The sequence below is a fragment of the Labeo rohita genome, chromosome 20, assembly GCF_022985175.1.
Source record: "Labeo rohita strain BAU-BD-2019 chromosome 20, IGBB_LRoh.1.0, whole genome shotgun sequence".
Classification (NCBI taxonomy): domain Eukaryota; kingdom Metazoa; phylum Chordata; class Actinopteri; order Cypriniformes; family Cyprinidae; genus Labeo; species Labeo rohita.
Window position 1 is genome coordinate 25,149,161 of NC_066888.1, and position 24,607 is coordinate 25,173,767.

Below are 24,607 nucleotides of genomic sequence, written 5' to 3' on the forward strand. Positions count from 1 at the left end.
CTGCACACACACACTGTAAAATAATAATTATGTAAAATAACACACACACACACACACACACACACACACATATATATATATACACATATCTATAAATGTATATATGTGTGTGTGTGTGTTTTAGTTTGACTTTACTTTTTATTGATAAAAATAAAAAATGTGTTAATTTTAGTACAAATTATATAAATTCTATTAATAAAAAGGACAATTTAATATAAAATACACAAAGTAAAATAATAAATGTGTATAAATTTATATATATATATGTATATATGTATGTGTGTATAATATACACATACACATACACATACGATACTTTTTATGCATACATTTTTTTTAATGTAGTTTAAATAATTTACATTTTATAAAAAAATTAGCCAAATCTGCATCTTAAAGAATATATATAATATGTTATATAAAATATGTTAATTTGTAACTATGAGGATTTTCCTTTCCTTTGTTTATCCCAACCGTGTGGCGAAATGAGCTTAAAGTCACAGTACCAAATGATACTGGTGATCATAAATTATGGTGACTTAAATACCGCTTAATATTTGTCTGACAGTCCAAGTTGGCTTTTCTTTAAGGAGCTCTACATATTTAATAGAATATTTATAGCTATGGTGTACGGAGCTGAAATAGAGCAGCACTAACTCGAAGAGCGCTGCGGAGGAATGGCATTGGCTGGCAGAGAGTGCAAATGCCAGCACGGATAAAGACTTTCCTGTGATTAGCCTCATTATTCCGACAGATTTTTCGGCTTTACGAAAAGGGCTCCTAGGCAGCCTAGTTATTCATCCAAAACCCGGACAGAACAGTCTAAGAGAGCGGAAATGTTTGCTTCAGGGGTGGGACTGTCATGGCGCTGTCTTGCTTATTAGACCCCATGCGCTCTACCGTTCTCCATCCTTATAAATGTTAGATTTACGTGTCAGTGAAGTTTGGTTATTCATGAAAACGGTTTTGTGGAGAAATGATTGTCAAAAAACCTACCGAGCAGAAACGAGACGTTCGTACCAAGTTTTCTCCGCACAAACTTTTGGCCGGTGGAACGCTTGAGGTGTGCATATGCAAAGAAAATTTAATTAACAAATTCATGCTAGTGTTTCTTCTGCAGGTGTTAATTATTAGATGAAATCCACCTCACCAAAAAGCTTGAGCGAGAATAATTTCTTTTCTCTGTTTGTCAAGAACAAGATAATTAGGCAGCGCCAAAAAGATGTTTTTGTGCTAATAATTTTCTCGGTTTTGATGAATAAATTATCCAAGCGCGACTCTGTATTCATACTTGAACTTGAAAAATTAATTTCGAGAGCCAATAGATGTTATTTTTCTTGCTTGATCCATTAATGAAGGCCTGATTCTTTTAGAAAAGCCCAAAGAGCTTGTGATCAGTAATGATTAATAAAATGTAAAGCGCTATACATATAAATGAATCTCAGTGTTGTGGGAGGGGCGATTCAAAGGACCGGGGTGGCAGGGAATACTCTGGCACATGGCACTGGATTAACAAGGGGGGTTTTAGGGAAGATGCGGAGAGGGAGGGATGGATGGATGGAGAGAATGCTTCACAATACCCCCCTCCCCCTCCCCCTCCGTTTGTGTCTTTCTCCCCCCAACCTCTTCGGCTGAGAGGAAAGCGTGCCACGCTTAGATTTGAGCCATTAATATTCTGTCTCGACTCATTGTCTTTGCCTGCTGACATTTACATTTAGATTGTTTATCTGACTGTGGGGGGTGTCCGACCATTAATGAATATGCTTCTGTTGTTCCAGAAAGGCGGCAATTACCGGCTCTGCGTTAAGATAATGAAAGTAGAGAGATGTGGTAGGTGGGCATTAGCCACGGCGGAGAAAAGGCCTTGGTGCGGCTGTGCTTTTTTACACGCTGCAGCGAGGGATGAACTGGAGGAACACGGAGGACTCTGTGCCGGTTTCCCTGTCATTCTGCAGGCAGATCTCTCCCGGTCTCTTGGTTAGATATAATGAGGGGTTCAGGCATAAACACGCATGCTGGCTTGCCGCTTTCCTCGGATGCGCCTCTCTGTAATGCAGGTTTAAGGCCTCACTGTCAACACTTTTCTGTCAGCATTAGGAAAAAAACTCTTGCTGGGAAAAAAATTAAATAGTAAATAATTTATTTTAATTATTTAATCACAAATTCTCAGTATTTTCATTTTTATTTCTTTTTTTGTTTGTTTATTTATATTTATGTATGTGTATATACGTGTGTGTGTGTATTAAGAATAAATAACTTAAAATATGTACTTTATTAAATATAATATTGTTAAATATATTATTTTTAATGTGTGTATATATATATATATATATATATATATGTGTGTGTGTGTGTGTGTGTGTGTGTATATATATATACACATATTTTAAGTTATTTATTCATACTATACGCACACACACACATACATACATATATATATATATATATATATATATATATATATTAGGGCTGTCAACGATTAATCGCGATTAATCGCATACAAAATAAAAGTTTAAGTTTGCCTAATATATATGTGTGTACTGTGTATAATTATTATGTATATATAAATACAAACACATTCATGTATATATTTAAGAAAGATTTACAAGCATATGTATTTATTATAATTTTTATATAATTTATATTATATATAAATAAAATCATTTTGTATATTAATAACATATTTCTCATATATATACACATTAATTTGTGTGTATTTATATATACATAATAATTGCACACAGTACACACACATATATTAGGCAAACTTAAACTTTTATTTTGTATGCGATTAATCACGATTAATATATATATATATATATATATATATATATATGACTGCCTGTGTTCTGAGGTCAAACTGAGAGAGCTGAGTGCTTTGGATATATATATGTATGTATGTATGTGTGTATATACATATATATATATATATATATATATATATATATATATAATTGTATGCATATATATGTATGTATATGTGTGTGCGTATAGTATGAATAAATAACTTAAAATATGTACTTTAATAAATATTATATTGTTAAATAATGTAAATATATATATACACACACACACATACACACATATATATAATAAGTAAAATAAATATAATATATATATATATATATATGCTTATATATAAATGCTGTTCTTTTGTACAGTAAAAATTGCTAATAGACCATATTGTGAAGCCTCTACAGTTCTTGTTCACATGCCAAAAGTATACAAGATTTTTTTCACTCTTGTCAGTGAATCATTTAAATCAAATACGTCTGAGTGATTCATTAGTGAATCAGTCTGAATTTGAATTCCTTTTTTAAATCCTTATCAAGTAATTACATACAACTGGAAAGGCCATGTAAGTTCATTTTCGTGATTTTTTTTTTTCACAATATGACTGCCTACAAGCGCCTGTCAATCTCAGGGTCTGTGTTCTGAGGTCACACTGAGAGAGCTGAGTGCTTTGGATTCGACATGATGGAATGGATTGAGGTGTAACCATACACTAAGGCATTGAAATACTGCTAAGGTGAGTGCTGGCCATTAGAGAGCAGGAGCGTGGTGAGAGGGTAATAGAAAGCTCTGTAGCTCAGCGTGGGCAGTGGTCTGGTCACTCCTCTCACACTGAAAGGCAAAAGTGCAGCCACCGACCCAACCCTCAACTCTTGCCAGTCCTTATTGTAAAGCAAGCTACTTTTTTTCCAGAATGACGCACTGCAGATCAATAACACTATTCCACTCTATGCGTACGCACTGCAGACCGGACCTGAGAAACATAAGGTGGCTGTTCTAAACAGCTTGCTTTTAACTGTTTTTAATAGACTGTAGAGTGTGTGCTGTGAATAGTTTGCAGATTTTCCAAATGCATACAGAACACCTGGATGACCTTATGCAGTATGCAGACATACTGTATCCCATAATGCAATGTGCGTGACCTGTCCATTTTAAAGTGTGACAAATAAACTGGTTCTCTTTTAAAACTTTTTCACTTATAATTTGATTGGACTAGTTAGTCACTAGTTTGTAGTTTTGTGTATTTTTATGGTTTTGGCACCCCCTACCAGTTGAGGGAGTGGAATTCATTGTCGTAATTACAGTGGAGAGCTGTATACGTGAATTTGTTGCTGCCGCAAAGCAGTACTCCCTTTTAGCAGAATTTCCTACATGCTCATACATTTTGAGGGAAGCGTGAGAAAGAAACAGAAGCCATTCGCGTTATTAGAAGTGAGTATTCGCCTTATTTTCGCTAAAAGAGTGGCGCGGCCATTTGTAAATTTAATTTGTCTGGTTTCCGGTGTCATTGGCTTCTAGGTATTTTTAGCTGTACAAAACAGCTCATTCATCATCTTCACACCTTCAACTGGTGTGTCTTACCACATTATTTTAATGTATTTTCTTAATTATGAACACACTGGTTTGTAGTGCAAAGAGTTTTATCGTTTACTGCACTGTTATCGTCTGGTTATTTCCCTGCAGAGGCTAATGAACCAGAAGTTTTGCACATTCACAGAAAACGGCTTACTTCCACGTTAAAAAAATAAGGTGGATACAGTACCAACAGTATGATGTTTGAAACTGATATTTCAAAGGGGAAAACGTACATACAATTGCTTGAATTAACAAAAGTAATAATTATGTAAAAAGAATGGTGTTTAGAGCATTTATTGTACTGCAAGGTATTTTTTACAGTCTATTTTTAGCATATAGTCAATGGAAACATGGGTTGTTTCAGTTACTGGTCTGATATCGATAACAAAAGTTTTTTTTCAGTGGAAGACAAAATGAATTTTTAAAGAATATCCTATGTTTTCAAGCTCAAAATTAACAAAAAAAGAGCACTGAACAAGAGTTTTCACAACCGTAATCAATCGGCCATATTGGCGACACTGAGTGTGAACAATGCCACTAAAACGAAAGAAACTCAAATATTTTGCTGATTATTGCTGCTGAAAATGGTCAATTATTGTCATGTTTTGGGCTGTACTAATCGGTCAGAGTGGGAAAAACATTTGAAGTACTATAGACTGCCAAAAGTTATAACAAATCAAGAAGAGTGCAAAAAAACTGTGGTTTGTGATTGGCCAAACTGAACCAAGATTTCCAGGGCAAGAATCTGGACAACATTCACGTTTGTTCTTATCATTTCCGGTCAGGTAGGTGAAATATTAGGCTAATGTCTTAACTAATACTGCTCATACATATCTTCACCACCTATTAAACTTAGTTTGGGCACTTTCCTGCTTACTAAGTCCTTCTCTATATGATTTAGCAGCTTCCACATGTTTTTTGTGGTTTAGACAGCATAAATTAGCAGAACAACATATTCAGGCTGCGTTTACACTAGTGGGTTTTCGTTTTAAAACGCATAACTTTTGCTACGGTTACGGCTGTCGTTTACACTACTCCCGCGTTTTTAACCCTCGAAAACGGAGACTTTTGAAAACACTGCAGACCCCGTTTTAGTTGGAAAACTCCAGGGCTGCGTTTCAGTGTAAACATACCAAACGGAGACTTTTTAAAGGGGTCATCGGATGCTAAGTTCACTTTTACAAGTTGTTTGAACATTAATGTGTGTTGGCAGTGTATGTACAAATTTACCCTATAGTGATAAAATCCATGCAGTGGTTTTTAATTAAGCTGTAAAAATAATATTCCCTTTTTCAAATCGAGCCATTCTCTGACATCACACCGACAGAGGCCACTCCCTCGATAGTTGATTGACATGAGCGTTTTACCTCAGATCAGTCTGTCCTCTTTGTTTCCATGCCGGAGCAGGGATGTAAGTTAGACAAGAATATCTCCAACCGAGCGATTGAGGTGTTGTGTTGGTGGATGTAATAATAAACGTAGTGGTCGTCATTTACTCCCAACATCTGAGCAGCTGAAGATGAAGTAGATTACGTTTGTTTGTGAAGGGAATGCACCTCCCGATCTACATATATCAGTCTATGTTCGCACGAATCATTCATGATTCAGCTTCACTTACAGCAGAAGTGAGTATAAGGGTTTGTTTTTATGAATCTTTGTGATCGCCTTTCCTAATAATGTGCTAGTTAGCAAGTTTAGTGGCTAAATGCAGCTAAAGTAAACAGGCTCGTCACTCCACAGAGAGAAGAGAGGGGCGGGGCAAGCAGAGCTCATTTGCGTTTAAAGCAACCTCGACCAGAATAAGATGATTTTTGCAGAGGTTATTTTGGCAAGGTAAAAAGGGTGTTGTTTTACACAACCATAGAGAATTTTTAACCAAAGTATATTATAGACTTTTCATTAAGACCCTGAAGAATCATATCAACTTGTGGAAAATGGGCATCCGATGACCCCTTTAAAATGATGGTGTGGCTGCCCACATTCTCTCTGCGTATCCTTGATGACCGTGTAAATAATAACATCATGCTTATTGTTGTACCCACAGATTTGTGCAGGTAGATGCATCATTCGACCGCTCCAAGAACGTATACATGTCCGCCATTGGGAATCTACCTATAGAAATCTATGGTTGTATCTGTGTGAATGGTCATGTGACATGCGTTTTCGGTTGTGTAGTGTAAACGGAGATCGTTTCTGAAACGCTAGTGTAGACGAGGATCGTTTTCATTTTAAAACGCTGTTTTAAAACGAAAATGCACTAGTATAAACAGGGTCTCAGTAGTACATTAACAGTGCAGTTCATGCTGTTGTTTACATCTGAGTATTGCCAGTATGGCCGTGTATCTGGGTAACTGACCAAATCGTGACGTAAATGCAAACCCTGTAGTTATACAGGTTTTATATGTCATGAGGGTAAGTAAATGATTATAGACTTTTTGTTTGGATAAAATATCTTTTGAAAACATCATTCCAATTCATTTAGAATTATTACTATAACTCAATATTTTGTCTCTTTATGTTGATTGATATTGAATACTACATGGAATTTTTGCCCAATGTACTGTACAGTGTAAGAGAGTGTTGAGCGGTTGAAACAGATCAGCACCGACAGTCTGAATGTTAAAGTGATTTAATGAAGTCTGTTCTAATGCTTTTCTTCAGTCCACTTACATAGATTAGATTAGAGCTGTGGCCTCGGCAGAAAGCCTCTCTTTCACTGTATTGTTCAAGTGCCATTTTAATTCTAAAATGGAAAGGTTTACTGTGCCAAAGGAAGATTTCCATTTCGTTTCACCCAGGATTTTAGTTTTTATTTTTAATTTTTATTTATCACAGCCACGTTTCAATAAGCCTTTAGTGAAACACCACAGACACTGAATTTAAACACGTTTTATAGATACACTACACTATGACTATGACATGAAAGAAAATAGTGTTGGCATTGAACCAAACATTTATTTATTTATTTGTGTATGCATTAATTTAACAAAAAAGGTCAATGGATGGAACATTTATTTATTTATTTGTTTATTCATTTAACAATTTATGTATGCATTTTTTATTTAATTAACAGAAAAAAGTCAGTAATGGACTGAACATTTATTAATTTAACTGGAAAAAGAGTCAATAATGGACTGAGTGTTTGTTAATTTAACAAGAAAATAGTCAATAATTGGTTGAATATTTATTTATTTACTTAACAGTATCGCCATTTATATTGAGAACTTGAATCCTGTGGAACATAATTAACTGCATTTGAAGCTTTTCCTATAATTCAAACCACCCGTTTGCAAAGAGAGCATGGCCACGAGCGATACAGTGAACTGCTGCATGGCATATAGGTCTGCCATCCGTCTGGCTGTATTGGCATGCCCTGCTGCCATGGCAACATACTCATACAGTACGTGCATGCAGAAGCTCCGGCATGGCTGCGCCCAGATGTTGAACTCGGTGACCTCCATTTATTCTAATCCACGCAACGTTCTTCCATGCCTCAGCCCATCTGTATCGCTGTCACATGTTAAAACGTCGCATTGACATACATTAATCCGGCCAGGTGTCGTTCCCCTCCCCTCCGAAAAAAATCCACAACGCATTGGAACGAATGACCATCATTCGACCTTCCTTGTTAAAATGACCCTTTCCTGTCTTCCTGCCGCTCCTAAAGTGAAAGATAAAGGAATCAGCCCAAAACTTAAGGGTTGAACTTAATGAGCTGCGTAGGAATAGAGCCACTGTCCTCCTGGGAGTTTCTTCCCTACAGTGAGTTGTGTTGAGAAGAGCACATTATGAAATCCTGTTGACATTGTGTTGATTTATAAGGGCATTCTCTCCATTGTTTCCCCTGTGTCCTGCAGCTAAGCATGACGTGAATGGTAACAGGACAGTGCCACCATTCCCAGAGGGATTGCAGATGGTCTTATTCGGTAAGTGATCCGAGCCGAAAGATGTGTGTGTGTGTGTGTCTGTGTGTGTCATCGGCGTGGGGGTAGATCCAGCTAAGACGACCGACGGTGGAAGGTAATTAGTCCCCCCTCATGCACCCCTTCTTCCCCTCGAAGTAGTGCAAAACCAAAACTGCAAAAGGACGAGGGAAATAAAGAGGAGGGGTGTGCGATTAATTGCAGATTGCTGATTAGGATCTCTTTAATAAATGCATTTGTTCAGCTTCCTTTTTGCTTTATTTAGGCCTGAAACTGTGTAATTCATCATGGCATATTGGAATTAAATAGCTGTTTTATCAGAGGGCCTTGTATACCAATAAAATAATATCTAAATATGTATGCTGCCTTGCAAATCACAACCACCCTGCTGAGAGTGATGAAAGGTAACTCGTACCTTTGACTCTGAAAATGTGCCTGCTAGTCGGTACGCACAGCGCTCACCCTCATTTACTGAACATTGACGTCCCCTGTGCGAAAGCGTCATCTTATAGTCTTGGCGTTTGAGCGTCCCAGTGGGCCGCCGTAATTGAGCTCCAGATTCTACATTCTCCATTATGCGCCTTATGCTCACTTTTCCACAGCAGCTTGTAAATCAGAAAAATCTGGTCAAGCCGACAGTCGTGTATGTATTTTTTTTTAACAATTGAATTACTTTCCGCCCATGGGACATTGTGGTAGATAACGATATACTAGTTACCCTCTAATTTATTTTTACTGTTATAGAGGGTAAAGTATTATTTGGTAATAAATGCTTACAGCGGGTGTTAGTTTTATGGTGGTTGGTATGTTTTTATTGGCCCTGAGTAAATGCGTGATGGAGTAGTCTTTATTTTTATGGGATTGTAAATTCATAGCTAAAATACGGAGCTTCGAATTTTAAGGGTTGATTTAACACCAGTGGGAAGGTGCTAGAGGAGACTCGGTCCCAGCAGAACACACAAAAACACAAGGCAAAGAGACTTTAGTGAGGATAAACATTTAAACACTAGGATTCAAAAGTTTGGGGTTGGTAAGATTTTTAATGTTTTCTCTTATCCTCACCAAGGCTGCAAGGGCACAATACTTTGTTGACCAATTATCAAGCAGTGCTCAATTTTGTTCAGTCTGTGGTGTAAAAAAGTTGCATTAGCAATTCAAGAAAAAAACACTTAAAGCAAAACATGGTCAGGGTAAAGTGTCTGAATAATTTTTGGTCCCGAAATTTTATCAGTTTTACTGGTAGTCCACTGTATAAAGAATTTTTGGGTGTAATATGTCAATTTTGCTATCCTCACTTACATAAATGAACTGTAGTGTCCTGCACCCACTAGTAAAAAAAATATATCAAAAATTATATCTGGTGTCTGAATATTTTTTGGTTTGACTGTATATACTGTTATTTTTTTCATGTTTAGAATGTGTCTGTTTTTTCTGTGAAACTCCAAAGCATAAAACTATCAAAAACCAGCCTAAACTATGACTCATGCACTAAATTCCAAGGCTTCTAAAGCCATACAATAGCTTTTTTGAGGAACGGGAAGTCATATGGACCACTTCTGTGTTCCTTCATGGTGGTACTTTTGTCATTTGGAGCTTGACAGCCTGTGCTATGGCACTGCAAAACAGTTCTTGGAAAACAACAAAAAACAGCATTTATGTAACCGTAGACCACAAAACCTTCTTAAGTAGCATGGGTATATTTGTAGCAATAGCCAAAAATCTATTTTATGGCTCAAAGATTTTTCTTTTATGGCAAAAATCATTAGGATGTTAAGTAAAGATCATGTTCAATGAAGATATTTTGTACATTTTCTACTGTAAATATATAAAAACTTAATGTTTGTTATTATAATTAGTAATATGCATTGCTAAGAGCTTCATTTGGAGAACTTTAAATGTGATTTTCTCATTTAGATTTTTTTTGCAACCTCAGATTCCAGATTCTCTAATAGCTGTATCACAGCCATACATCAATGGAAAGCAATTTAAAAAATTGACCCTTATGACTGGTTTTGTGGTCCATGGTCACATATGTGGATAAGTAGTGACAGAAATGAATTTTCCTTTAACATATCTCATCTGATTAACAGCAGCTGAATAAGATGCTGTTTGTGTTCAAAAAGCAGAACATAGTGCTAGCAACTGAAAGAAATGTATATGCACTTTGCATTCAAAGTATACATTTGCAGTGTAAAAGTGCCCATCAAAAGCGTACATGTACTGTAAATGTTCTCAGAATCAATGCTGTCTTTGTCATTTCTGCCAATACTAGAAATAAGATGTTTTTCTGTCTCAACTATGGATCAGTTTTGATCTGTGGCTATATATAAGAAGCATTTCTTTATTATTTTCATTTTTTTAAAACAGGTATGGGCTGTTTCTGGGGAGCGGAGAGGAAGTTTTGGAAGGAAAAAGGGGTCTATTCCACCCAAGTAGGCTACTCTGGTGGTTACACCCCAAACCCCACCTATGAAGAGGTGTGCACAGGTATGTGATGCACCTTCACCAAAATTGCAACTGTATGTGTTGCGGTGAAACTGACTGACTGAATACCATTTCCAAGCTTTCAGTAACTTATTGTCTGTGTCTGTGGAGCTCGAGGCACATAAAGAATATGTACATAATTTGAGCATCATAAATTATGCACATACTGACGACTGTACTGGTGTTGATCAAGTTGAAATGTAAAATATAAATGCATAGCAGCAAATTAACAAGCGGTGCGGTACAACTATCAGAAGGCCTCATAATAGATTTAGTAGGACAGACACAAAAATGGTGGCTGATGTGGCAGTCTGAAACAATGCTAGATAGAAAGAAAACTGGGATGCTTGAGAAATATCAAGAAGTGAAGAAGGAATAAGAAAGAAGGAGGCATGTTAAAGCCAGGGTAAACCCAGTGGTGATAGGAGGCTCTTGGGACATTGACACTTAAGCTGGAAGAAAGTGAGACTTAACAGGAAAAGCGGCAGAGATCTCTATCCAGAAGAGAGTAATTACAAGCATCGTAAGAAGATACTGAGCTGAATTCTCATGCTTTGAGACCACTGGCAGAGAGAACAATGTCTGTCTGTCTATCTATCTGTGTAATAGAAATGCTTTAATTAATGCTTTCATTTAATTCTGTACAGAATTCATATGGTAATTACAGTCTTGTTCTTTTTGTAACATCTGCAGGCATCCAGATGGCATTCATACATGCTTATATCTAAAACGCTAACACATCTTGCTCATACAGCAATAATCTGGTAACTGGCTAATATAGCAATACAAAATAACACATGCTCATACTGTCGAGGTTTGCCCATCCAAAAATCACCATGAGGCTTCTACCCAAATGAAATAATCGAGATGGGCGTTTTTGACATGATGTGGATTTGCCTTAGCTGTGTCAGATGTTGGCCTGTTTTTTTTTTTTAGATCCGAGTCTCTTCTTCCTTATCCTGGATTTGGGATTTAAAATATTAGGCTTTTCCTTCAAAAAAACAAGGGAGGAAAACAGAACATGAGTGCAGTAATACAAAATGGTGGCCAGAACATATAAGCTGCTGTTCAGAACTTTTTTTTTTTTTTTTTTAAGATTTTATTCAGCAAGGTTGCATTAAATTGATCAAAGTAAAAAGACAGTAAAAAAAGACTTTTACATTGTTACAAAAATACCTAAAAATAAAAAAAATAAAAAAATTCTATTTTTATTCATTTTCATTTGTTCTATTCATCAAAGAATCCTAAAAAATATGAATGATGGTTTCCACAAAAATATTAAGCAGAACAACTATTTTCAACATTGATGATAATAATAATAATAATATTAAATATTTCTTGAACACCAAACATGACCCTGGACCACAAAACCAGTCATAAGGGTCATTTTTTCAAAATTGAGATTTATACATTATCTGAAAGCTGAATAAATAAGTCTTCCATTAATGTATGGTTTGTTAGGACAAGACAATATTTGGACGAGATACAACAAAAAAATCAAAATATTAAGAAAATTGCCTTTACAGTTGACCAAATGAAGTTTTTAGCGATTCATATTACTAATCAAAAATTAAGTTTTACTTTATTTAAGGTAGAAAATTTACAAAAAATCTTTATGGAACATGATCTTTACTTAATATCCTAATCGATTTTGGCATAAAAGAAAAATCAATAATTTTGCCCCTTACAGTGTATTTTTGGCTATTGCTACAAATATACCCGTGCTACTTATGACTGGTTTTGTGGTCCAGGGTCACAAATAGATATTATAAATAGCATATTTAAATTTAAATTCAGCTTTGCATTACAGGAATAAAACATGTAAATTATATGTAAATAGAAAACAGTTATTTTAAATATTAATTATATTTCCAAGTATTATTGTGTTTTTGATCAAACAGTTTTTTTGCAATTAGTTTCCTAAAAATGCACAAATCATTGTTTTTGAAGAAAGTAAAATCGGTAAAATAATTCTACATCCTGATGTGTTTAGTCTAGCAAAAGAAGTTTTTTCTCAGCTCAAACTTGCTCTCAAGTTTTCCTCAGCCTAGAAGAGCATGACAGGCCTGGGCTTTGATCTCCCAAGCTTTCCCTGCATGCTACTTTAGTGCAAGTTCAGTCACAACGGTTTCCCATCAAATAAATTTGCGTTAATGGCCTCTCGCAGAGTATACTTAGCCATTCCTTACTACAAAGTTTGGAAGACACGCAAACATACATCTCACTGCAGGGCATTCTTATTTAAATTCCTTCTTTTTCTTAGAAATCGTACGTTTTCAGAATCAAAGCTGTTGTATAGCCGGGTGTGATGATTCAGCAGGTGGTCCGTCGCTTGAGCAGAACTGGTATATATATACGGCGTGGGGTGCTGAAAACTCAGAGGGAGCTGTCCATTGGTTGGTGCTGAAATGAATGCTGGTGCTGAAATGGTTGGCAACACTCTGTGCTCCATATAGGATTTAAATGCTGACATCCTTCTGAAACAAGTAACAGGATTTTAAAAGAAATGGAAGATAGGAGTGGCGTGCTCCTAGATATGATCTGCAAATGTGCTTCATTTTGAGCTGCATTGCTTTCTACATAGGCAGCTACCTATGTAGTTTTAGTGACTAAACACACTAAATAGGCAGAAACACTGAGCCTCATACAAATATGATACAAAAAGCTTTTCTCATTTAGTAATTTTAAACATTTTATCTACACTTCTTTATGCTGAATGAGATATTTATGTCTCCAGTCTTTTTACTTTATGTGCCAACTTTAGTGTTTTCATAGTGCATAATAGGATTTTTGTAATTATTTTTGCAGTGCGTTCAGGTCAATGATGTCTTAAAATCTAGGCTGCATACTAGGTTTGGGAAGAGAGCGATAGAATCATACGCAGGGTTTTACTCATGTGTGTGAGGGGGAGGGGATGCGCTATGATCCTTAAATGCTCTCTCGCTTTGTCTATGCACTCATTCACTCTCTCTCTCTCTCTTTCTGTGTTAATCTCAGTCCTGTCTGCACAAGAGCTTGTGTCAACAAGGGGATTAAAGGGTACAGACATGTCCGCCAAGCAGAAATGTGCACTAAAAATAAAGCCACCAGTGCAAATAATCATAGAAAATAGCATCTTATGGGTCATTCTCCAAAACGGCGGTATGTGCGTCATTTTTTAAAGCGCTTTTCACAGTACATTTCGCTTCAAAGCAACTATACAGAAAGTGCTTGTTTTGATTAGGAAGGATTCTGTGATCAACCAGAGATTAGTGTGTCAAAGTAATTTTTCTTAATATTTAGTATTATATTCTTTTTTAATGTTTTTGAGAGACAACTGCATTTATTTAATCAGAAATACAATAAAAGTAAATAAAGTAAGTATTGTTGTCTGTTTTACTATATTTTAAAATTAGGGCTGTCAAGCATACAAAGTAAAAGTGTGTGTGTGTGATGTGTGTAATTATTTATATATATATAAATAATTACACACATCACACACACACACTTTTACTTTGTATGCGATTAATCGTGATATACACACACACACACACAAATTAATGTATATATTTAAGAGAAATATGTTATGTATAAAATATGTAATTATATAAAAATTCTAATAAATACATATACTTGTAAATATTTCTTAAATATATACATGAATGTGTTTGTATTTATAAATATACATAATAATTACACACAGTACACACACATATATTAGGCAAAACTTTTATTTTGTATGCGATTATTCGCAATTAATCGTTTGACAGCTCTATTTTAAAATGTATTTTATTCATGTGATGGCGATACTGAATTTTCAGCATCATTACTCCAGTCCTCAGTGGCACATGATCCTTCACAAAACATACTAATATGCTGATTTGATGCTTAAGAAACATCTCTTATTAATATTCTTCTTATTGTGTTTTTTTCAGGATTCTTTGATGAATAGAAAGTTCAAAAGAACAGCATTTCTTGAAATGTATATATTAATTAATAAATGTGACCCTGGACCACAAAACCATCCTGGGTCGATTTTTTGAAATTGAGATTTATACATAAATTGAAAGCTAAATAAATGTTTTTTCATTGATGTATGGTTTGTTAGGAAGGACAATATTTGTTCGAGATACAACTATTTGAAAATCTGGAATCTGAGGGTGCAAAAAAATCAGATGAAGTTCTTAGCAATGCATATTACTAATCAAAAATGATAATATCCTAATATTTGACCCATAAAGTGTATTTTTGGCTATTGCTACAAATATACCCATGCTACTTATGACTGGTTTTGTAGTTCAGGGTCACAAATGTCTTTGCTGCGACTTTTGATTAATTTAATGCATCCTTGCTTAAGATTAAGCATTAATTACTTAAAAAAAAAAAAACGTACTGACCCCTTTTGAACAGTGATGTCCGCTTATGTATATAGTACCTATTTTCTTTTTTCAAAAGACTTGTCAACCCATTTGAAGGCATAATTATATCCTAATATATATTCAAATATATTAATTCAGCTTGAGAACACTGCATTTTAAAATCTTACAAAAATACTTTAAAATTCACCTTATAGGCTAGAAAAGGCATCTTTTTACCCATTTTGCAATGCAGAATCAGAGCTGCACAAAGAGAGAGCATGAGAGGATGGCGCGCTTGTGCCTTTGCAGTGTCTCACATAACCATTATCTCTGAATTTCAGTGGATTGTAGTTTTCACTGCTCCCACTTGTATTGATGGTCTGTAAAAGGCACTTCCCTTGACACCTACTTGCATCACATCTGTACCTTCGCTTAGATAGCACGCCGGTCTCAAGCTGCAGCAAATATGGCCGCCCGTGGTCGACCTTCAACTCGTCTAGAACGGCACAGCCTGGCGAGGGGGTGGGTGAGGGGATTACACCAAAAAAATGGGGGGTTGAGGAAAAGCATTTGAGCTGGGAGATGGGGAGAAAAAGAGGCGAGATGCTTCAAAGAGGAAATGAAGAAGGGAAGAAATACAAGCAGAGCGAGAGGAAGAGAAATCGAGAGGGAGGGAGAAATGGATGAATGTAAAGAGAGGAGTGGGAAGTGTAGGAACAGGTTCAATGGGTTCATTACTCTTCCATAAGCCAACATGCATAACGCAGTTGGAGGATAATGCTGTGGGCTCTTATGCCTCCATTAGAACACCATTGTCTTATCGCTGCATGTATGAACATTTGCATAAAATACTTACAAAAGGTTACAACAAGTGCAGAAAATGTACGTTTTTGCTTTCTTTTGCTGTGGCAGTCATTTTATACTGCGCATGTGAGTTTCTGAATCTGTTCTCTAACAAATTATTAGTGATAGATGCACATGGAATATGCAATATCCAAGTACCAATTCCAATTTTGGTGAGTAAATAAAAAAAAAATTAAATTTTATACAGAATTGCATGGTTTAGATCAAATTCTTACATTTAGCATTTGACTTCGACTTATGTAATTCAAAGACATACATGCTAAAGAAACTCACACACATCCTTTAACAAAATTTTCCTCCAAACTCACCATCTGTCAGTGTTGTTTCAGTATATACACTACCAGTCAAAAGTTTTTGAACAGTAAGATTTTTAATGTTTTTTTTTTTTTAAAGAAGTCTCTTTTGTTCACCAAGCCTGAATTTATTTGATCCAAAATACAGCAAAAACAGTAAAATTTAGAAATATTTTTACTATTTAAAATAACTGTTTTCTATTTAAATATATTTTAAAATGCAATTTATTCCATCATTACTTCAGTCCTGAGTCATGATCCTTCAGAAATTATTCTAATATGCTGATTTGCTATTTAGGAAACATTTTTCTTCTTCTTCTTCTTCTTCTTCTTATCAATATTTAAAATAGGATCAAATAAATGCAAGCTTGGTGAGCAGAAGAGTCTTTTTAAAAAAACAATAAAGATTTTACTGTTCAAAAAGTATATATATATATGTGTGTGTGTATTTATATAAATATGTAAGTACGTGTGTGTGCGTATAATTTTATATTTTAGTATTTTCCATTTTCATTTTAATTTTAGTTAAAATGTTAGTACATTTGTTGTGTTTTTTTGTCTTTTTTAGTAGTTGATTTTTATGTTTATGTACTTGTTTATACATTTTTATTTCATTCTTAATTTTAATTATTTTTGTACATCAAGTTAAACTATAGGTAAAGTAAGGATAAATAAACAAGAATCCACATTTAATTTCAGTTAATGTTTATTTTATATTAAGTAACAAATGTTTTGTATGGTTTTCGTTTTAGCTTTAGGAACTATAATAACACTGCCATCTACAATGTAATCATATTGTGATAGGGACAACATATATAATTTTTAAAAAATGATATAAAAAACAATATTATTTAATTTGTTTATTTTAACTTTTAATTGTATTATATATATATTTTTATTGTCTTTAGTTAATTGGTTAGGTTATAGATAGGTTATATTTGGTTTTATGTTGTGTTTGTAAACTAATCCATGCCATTCTTTTTCTTTACGTTTATGTAGTTCACAGACAACAAAAGTCTTATAATACCTTTCAACTTGGTCCTATGTTTAATTTCGGGTGTATGCAGGGCTGTCATCAGTCAGGGACTCTTGGGAACATTGTGACAAGTGGGCCACTAAATGCATTTTTACAGTGCTGAGTGTATAGGTGTGAATTGAAGCGACAGCCCTGGGTGTACGGGCAATGGCACGGCTTTGGTTTTCCATATCTGAGCTCTGATAATGTTACTACCCCTCTGCCGTCTTGCCTAGTAATGAAAATAACCCCACAGGTTAGTCCTTTATTACTTTTTTAATATCAAAGCAATATAGATTTACTGGAGATAACGTAGAGGACGGCCCCCCATAAGACTGAAGCAGAGATTATTAGGCAGACTTCTTTGGTAATAAATTAATGATGGGAGATATGGAATTAGGACCTCTGTTTTTCAGTTTTGGGGTTCTAGTCACAGCTGGTTCCTGTTCTGTGATTCATTTGCAACACGCTGCACACAGCCCAAATATAGACTACAGATAAAGTTACAAAACGCTAGACAATACTGTGAATCCAGTTTTCTGGATTCACATCAATGTAAACACACAGAAACACACACAATCACTCTCTCTCTCTCTCTCACACACACACACACACACAAAACTGCTGAATTTAATTTGAGTAATTTTCACAAAAATGTGTGATTTAAAAAATATATTGCACCATTTACAAATTTGGAGCCTGTTAGCCTTTGTAATGTTGGTAACATTTTACAATAAGGTTCATTAATTAACATTAGTTAACTACATTAGTTAAGATGAACTAAGAATAAAAATACTTCTACTGCATTTATTAATCTTAATGTTAATTTCAGCATTTACTAATGCAATAAAATTGTGAATAATAAAGTTGTTTGTTAACATTGCTTAATGCACTGTTAACTAACATGAACAAAACAATGAACGACTGTATTTTTTATTAACTAACATTAACAAAGATTAGTGTAATAAATGTATTGTTCATTGTTCATTCATGTTAGTTAATGCATTAACTAATGTTAACAAATGACACCTTATTGTAAAGTGTTACCAAAATCTCGTATGTTCACCAAGACTACATTTATTTGATAAAAAAAACATATATATGTTGTGTATTAATAGAGATATTGTGAAATATTAGAATGATTTTAAAGGGGTCATCGGATGCCCATTTTCCACAAGTTGATATGATTCTTTAGGGTCTTAATGAAAAGTCTATAATATACTTTGGTTAAAAATTCTCAATGGTTGTGTAAAACAACACCTTTTTGCCTTGTTAAAATGAGCTCTGCAAAAATCATCCCATTTTGAGGGGTTGTTTCTTTAAATGCAAATGAGCTCTGCTCGCCCCGCCCCTTTCTTCTCTCTGTGGAGTGACAAGCTGCTCTGAGAGATTGTTTACTTAGCCGTATTTAGCGCGTTTAGCCGCAAAACTTGCTAACTAGCATGTTACTAAGAAAGGTGATTGCAGAGATTCATAAAAGAAAAAAACTAATACTCACTTTTGCTGTAAGTGAAGGTTAATCATGAATGATTTGCGCGAACATTTATGTAGATCAGGAGGCGCATTCCCTTCACAAACAAATGTGATTCACTGCATCTTCACTGGCTCAGATGTCAGGAGTAAATGAAGACCACTACGTTCATTATTGCATCCAGCAACACAACACCTCAATTGCTCAATCGGAGATATTCTTGTCTAACTTACATCCCTGCTCCGGCATTAAAACAATGGAGGTCGGACTGTTACAGCTGATCTGAGGTAAAACACTCATGTCAATCAACTGTCGTGTGAGCGGCCTTTGTCGGTGTGACACCACACCAACAGGCATCTGAGAATGGCTCGATTTGAAAAAGAGGATATTATTTTTACAGATTAATTAAAAACCACTGCATGGATTTTCATCATTACAGAGTAGATGTGTACATACACTGCCAACACACATTAATGTTCGAACAACATGTAAAAGTGAAGTTTGCATCAAAAGTATTATTATATTATTACAATATTATTTCTATTTATTTCCTCTCATTATTATTATTAATGTTGAAAACACTTGAGTGGCTTAATATTTTAATCGAAATCAATGTTACTTTTTCAGGATTCTTTGATGAATAGAAAGTTTAAAAGAACAACATTTATTTGAAATATATATTTTTTTGTAACAATGAAGAAGTTTTTACTGTTGCTTTTTATCAATTTATTGTGAATAAAAATCTGTTTCTTTAAAAATTGATGTTATTGATATAATTGCAAACCCTCAAACATGCGAAATGTTCTAAAATAGCCTTTACAATATCATTTTTAAAGTGTAAACACAACCTAACATTACGAATCAGTCTGCAAGACCGTGCTATTGTGTTTTGCACATACTTTTACAGCATTATTAGTGAACTGGGTCCTAAAACAATGCAGACAGTGAGTGGAAATCAACAACACTATCAACTTGTGTAGTGAATTGTGTTTTTAACTTCTTCAACAGGCCTCATTGCAAGTGAAAGTAATTGTCTTAATACTTTGATGAAACTTCAATGGTTTCTGTAGGACAAGACCAAAAAAACCTTGCAGTTTTGTTCAGTGCTTGTTTTAAAGACTAAAGAAAAGGCATCAGCAATTCTCACTTTAATCTCTGTCTGACCCGCTTCATGTCTTCATTTTTGATTGCTACTAATGGCTGCGTTGTTGTTTGAATCCAGCCTTAAAGAGAGCATAATCATCAGGCTGAGTACGTTATGTATTGTGCTTGTATTTATTTGATACTCCTCTATGCTTCTTCCTCCATGCTCGCTAACCCGCAATGAGTCATTTCAAAGTAATTTCTTGTTTTTATGAGTCCGTCTAAGAGAAGCACAGTTTCCTTCTTCAGGTTGCAGTTCTTTTCAGCTTATAGAAAAGCACCCAGCCGATGCTGTGACACACAGGTATATCGACTGCCCTTGTGCTTTTATGACAGGGTCAAAAGACACATAAAGGTAATCAATATGGAGGACTGACCCTATCGCTGGAGACGTGGCCAGTCAAGCCAAAATCAGTGCCCCTTGATGACCTCACTCAATTGGGACCGCAGGCCACCTGTGTTTAACCCGAGGGTGTGTGCGTGCATTGTGACTCTTTTGCCGATGATGTTTACACAGTCACCTTTGCTCCTCTTCCTCACACAGGTAAAACAGGACATGCAGAGGTGGTTCGCGTGGTCTATGAGCCTGAGAAAATCAACTTTGCGCGGTTGCTCAAAGTATTTTGGGAAAGCCACGATCCTACACAAGGTAACATTTCATTCTATCACACATACAGAATTTTAAAGGGTTTTTAAAAAATGAAAATTCTGTCATCATTTACTCATTCTTTTGTCTTTCCAAACCTGTATAACATTCTTTCCTCTGTAGAACACAAAGAATGTTTTTTTTCCTATGCATTGAATGTAAATAAGGAAATGTCGAGCTCTGAAAAGCATCATAAAAGTAGGCCATGACTTTGTGAGGTGTATTTCAGGGTCAGAAATACATTTTTCCATTAAGGGGCAAATATTTGCCCCATGGAATTGATTTCCAGAGGCATTTTTTACGTTTGTGAGGGCATTGTTTATAATCACCATACTATGTTGTCTTTAATGTCAAATATTTAAATTTACCAAATTACTTTAAAGGTGAACTCCACTTCCAGAACAGCAATTCACAAATAATTTACTCACCCCCTTTTCATCCAAGATGTTCATGTCTTTCTGTCTTCAGTCGTGAAGAAATTGGTTTTTGAGAAAAGCATTTCAGGAGTTTTCTCCATATAATGGGCTTCATTGGTGCCCCGATTTTGAACTTCCAAAATGTAGTTTAAATGCAGCTTCAAAGGGCTCTAAATGTACTATTGAGTCACATCGAAAGGTCACGGGGAACGTAGGCAGAACTACAGACCCAGTGTTTACAAAGTGAACACGCAAAGACTAAGAAAGTGCAAGTAAGTAACCAAAAAGGTACAACGATGTCCTCCTCTCAAGTTGTAGGAGAAAATAAGATGGAGTTTTTCACCATACTCAGTACACAGACGATGAACTTACAAGTGATTCATAGTAGTGATGGGAAGATCGGATCATTTTACTGAATCGGACCTTTGAGTCTCGTGTAGCAAAATGAACTAATCTTTTTTCGAGTCATTTCGTTCATTTTAGCAAAATATAATTAAAATGTTATATGTTACTTCCCTAACACATCTACAGCTTACACAAATGTTGATCACACTACAAACAAGACAAAACTATAATGCTATGTGACATTCGTCACGTGACAGCCCAATAAGATGAACGAACGACTCGAAAAACCCGTGGCGCGCATCCCAGCAATCTGATGCAGTGTGAGTGGATCTGAATGTAATTCTACAAATTGACACTTTTCATTCATGTTCACATTTCATTTTAATCGCGACAGCCGTAATATATTGTTTAATTTTTCTTGAATTTATGGGGCATTTTTGTTCATTTTGATGCCATTTTGGCCACAAGCCCTTGTTAATTTGCAGCCCTGGTATATTTCAAGTCTTATGATGAGGAACATACCAAAGTATTAGATGTGAAATCCCATTAGTGTTCATTCATCCAAATATCTGATACATAAGAAAGTATAAATTCCCAAAAAGTATTTTTAATATTTAGAAACAGCATGATATATATATATATATATATATAAAAAATTAAATTAAAAAATATATTTATATTAAAACTTGAAATGTCAGAATCGGTTACAAAATGTACTTCAAGGGTCAAGAAAACACTATAGGAAATTTCAAAACTTACAAAAAAATTCAGAGATGTTTTTTTAATGTATTTTGGAAAAAATAAATTTGCATATGATGGCCAAAAATATGAGGGAATATAAATTAAACTATTAAACCTAAAAATATTTATTTATAATAATATATTTAAAAATATTTTTAAAAATATTTATATTTCTGAAAATATTTTTATTTTGCTATATAGGATGGTGCATGAGTATGTGTTCACCTAAAAATGAAAATTCTGTCTTTAATTACTCACTCTTATGTCGTTCCAAACCCATAAGACCTTTGTTCATCTTCGCAACACAAATGCAGATATTTTTGATGAAATTCAAGAGCTTTCTGACCCTGCATAGACAGCAACACAACTGACATGCTCATGGTCCAGAAAGGTGATAAGGACATTGTTAAAATAGTCCATGACATCAGTGGTTTAACCTTAATTTATGAAGCTACGAGAATACTTGTTGTAAACAAATACTTTATTCAACAATTTCTTGAATGTGCGTCAAAGACTGACACAACACAAATGTGAGTAATTAATGACAGAATTAGCATTTTTGGGTGAACTATCCCTTTAAATAAACAAACTGTAGTTTGTTCCTCACAATTTCGCAGTTTTATAGCATCGTACATTTTTCAATACATTATTTATTTAGGTGTTTTGGAGCTCAGCAGTCTCTATTCACTTTTATTGCATGGGATTGAACAGCCAAGAAATTATTTTCAGTGTCTTCTTTTATGTTTCACAGAAGAAAGTAAGTCATACAGATTCTGAGTAAATGACAAAAATGTATAGTTCATTATTAGTTGAAACCCAATACAGTACACAGTAAGTTTTGTTTAGCGCAGTGTCAATTAAAGAAAAAAGTCATTAAAAGCCTGTAAAAAAAAGAGCAGCTCTTAAACTTAATACAGTCTTAAGTTCCAGTAGTTTGAGAGGTTTAAGAGGCCCATCATGAATTCACAAAGAGGAGAGGCAACAGTTTGAGTGGCTGCAATCATGACCAGAGGATTCAGATCGGAGATTAAAGTGTCTCGACCATCCAATCACATTCAGACTGATGGAGATGGCCTGTACAGTGCCCTGATTGTGTCTGTGGTGATGACTAACACTCGCCTCATTCTTATATGTTCACATGAAATCATTATGGTTTGGCTTAGGTAATTTAAAGAAAAGTTTTAAAGCTCAGAAATGTATAAAATAATGTAAATTCGCATGAGGTAAAGACTCCAGTCCTATCCAGCACAGTACGGCTTCTTAGGCATAGTTAATGCCCTCTTCCCATCCAACAAAAATATCTATGCAGAATCTATGAAGTCATATCTGGATCAAGAACAGAGCTTTAATTAAAATTGCACTCTTCCCAAGATTTCATATCTGGTTGATTGGGAGTTTGTTTCCCAAGAGACTAAAGTACTAATAGATGCTAATTTTGGACCCACAGAAGATGCACTGAGTGCATTACGTCAGGGTTACATGACTTACTTTACTTCTCAGATGTCTGTTTAGAATATAAAAGACTAGTTCACCCAAAAGTGAAAATTTATCCTCAAACACCCCATTTTATAGCATTGACATATCACTGCATTTTCTTTGATAGGAATGCGCCAGGGCAATGATGTTGGAACGACCTATCGATCAACCATCTACGTGTACACGCAGGAACAGCTTGACCAGGCAAAGCACTCCAAGGACGAATATCAGAAGGTATCCCTCTACTGCCATTTCATATCTCTCCCCTCCATATATAAGCAACCTCAGGTGATCAGTTTGTGGATCAGTGGTTCAAAACTATTTTGGCTCCAGGATTCAGATTTTACATTAGACATCAAGCTCCAAAATGATAAAATAAACATGTATAAAATTATATAAATAATTGTATATAATTTCAGTTATTTTAATATTATTTTATATTATTTTATTTTGTTGAGTTATTGTTGTTGAGTATTGGAATATTAATGTGATAGTATTAATGTGGGACAGTTCACCCAAAAATGAAAAATGAACCCGCAAGACCTTCGTTCATTTTCAGATATTATTTAATAATTGTATGAATTATACAAAAATATAATGTATGAAAACTAATAATAAAATGGACTACAAAATATAAAAATAAAATAATAATTATAATATTAAAAATAATTTTTATTAAAGCCATTTTTAATGAGAATAATTGGAATATTTGTGATATTTATGATAATTTATTTATGTATTCATTTATTATGTGTATGTACACACATACACGCACACACACGCCAATATATATATATACTGTGTAATTATTATATAATTTTATATAATTGTCATTATTTTAATAATATTTTGATATTATTTTAGTGGTATTTTTACTACTGAGTTATTGTCGTCGAGTATTGGAATATTAATGTGATAGTGTTAAAGGGATAGTTCACTCAAAAATGAAAATGCTGTCATTAATTACTCACCCTCGTGTTGTTCCAAACCCGTAAGACCTTCGGCCATCTTCAGAAAACACATTAAGATATTTTTTATTCAATCCGAGAGCTTTCTGACAATGCATAAACAGCAATGCAGCTACCTTA

At 34.7% G+C, this 24,607-nt stretch overlaps 1 protein-coding gene across 3 annotated transcripts in view; it reads left to right on the top strand.

Annotated features, from left to right (window-relative positions):
- Positions 1-24,607, top strand: part of msraa (methionine sulfoxide reductase Aa) — an 88,798-nt gene that overhangs the window by 37,923 nt on the left and 26,268 nt on the right. For all 3 annotated transcript variants that reach the window (XM_051138328.1, XM_051138329.1, XM_051138330.1), the window contains exons 2-5: positions 8,223-8,291; positions 10,656-10,775; positions 20,440-20,544; positions 23,647-23,753. In XM_051138328.1, the coding sequence (XP_050994285.1) occupies positions 8,223-8,291; positions 10,656-10,775; positions 20,440-20,544; positions 23,647-23,753 (401 nt within the window). The remainder of the gene's footprint in view (positions 1-8,222; positions 8,292-10,655; positions 10,776-20,439; positions 20,545-23,646; positions 23,754-24,607) is intronic.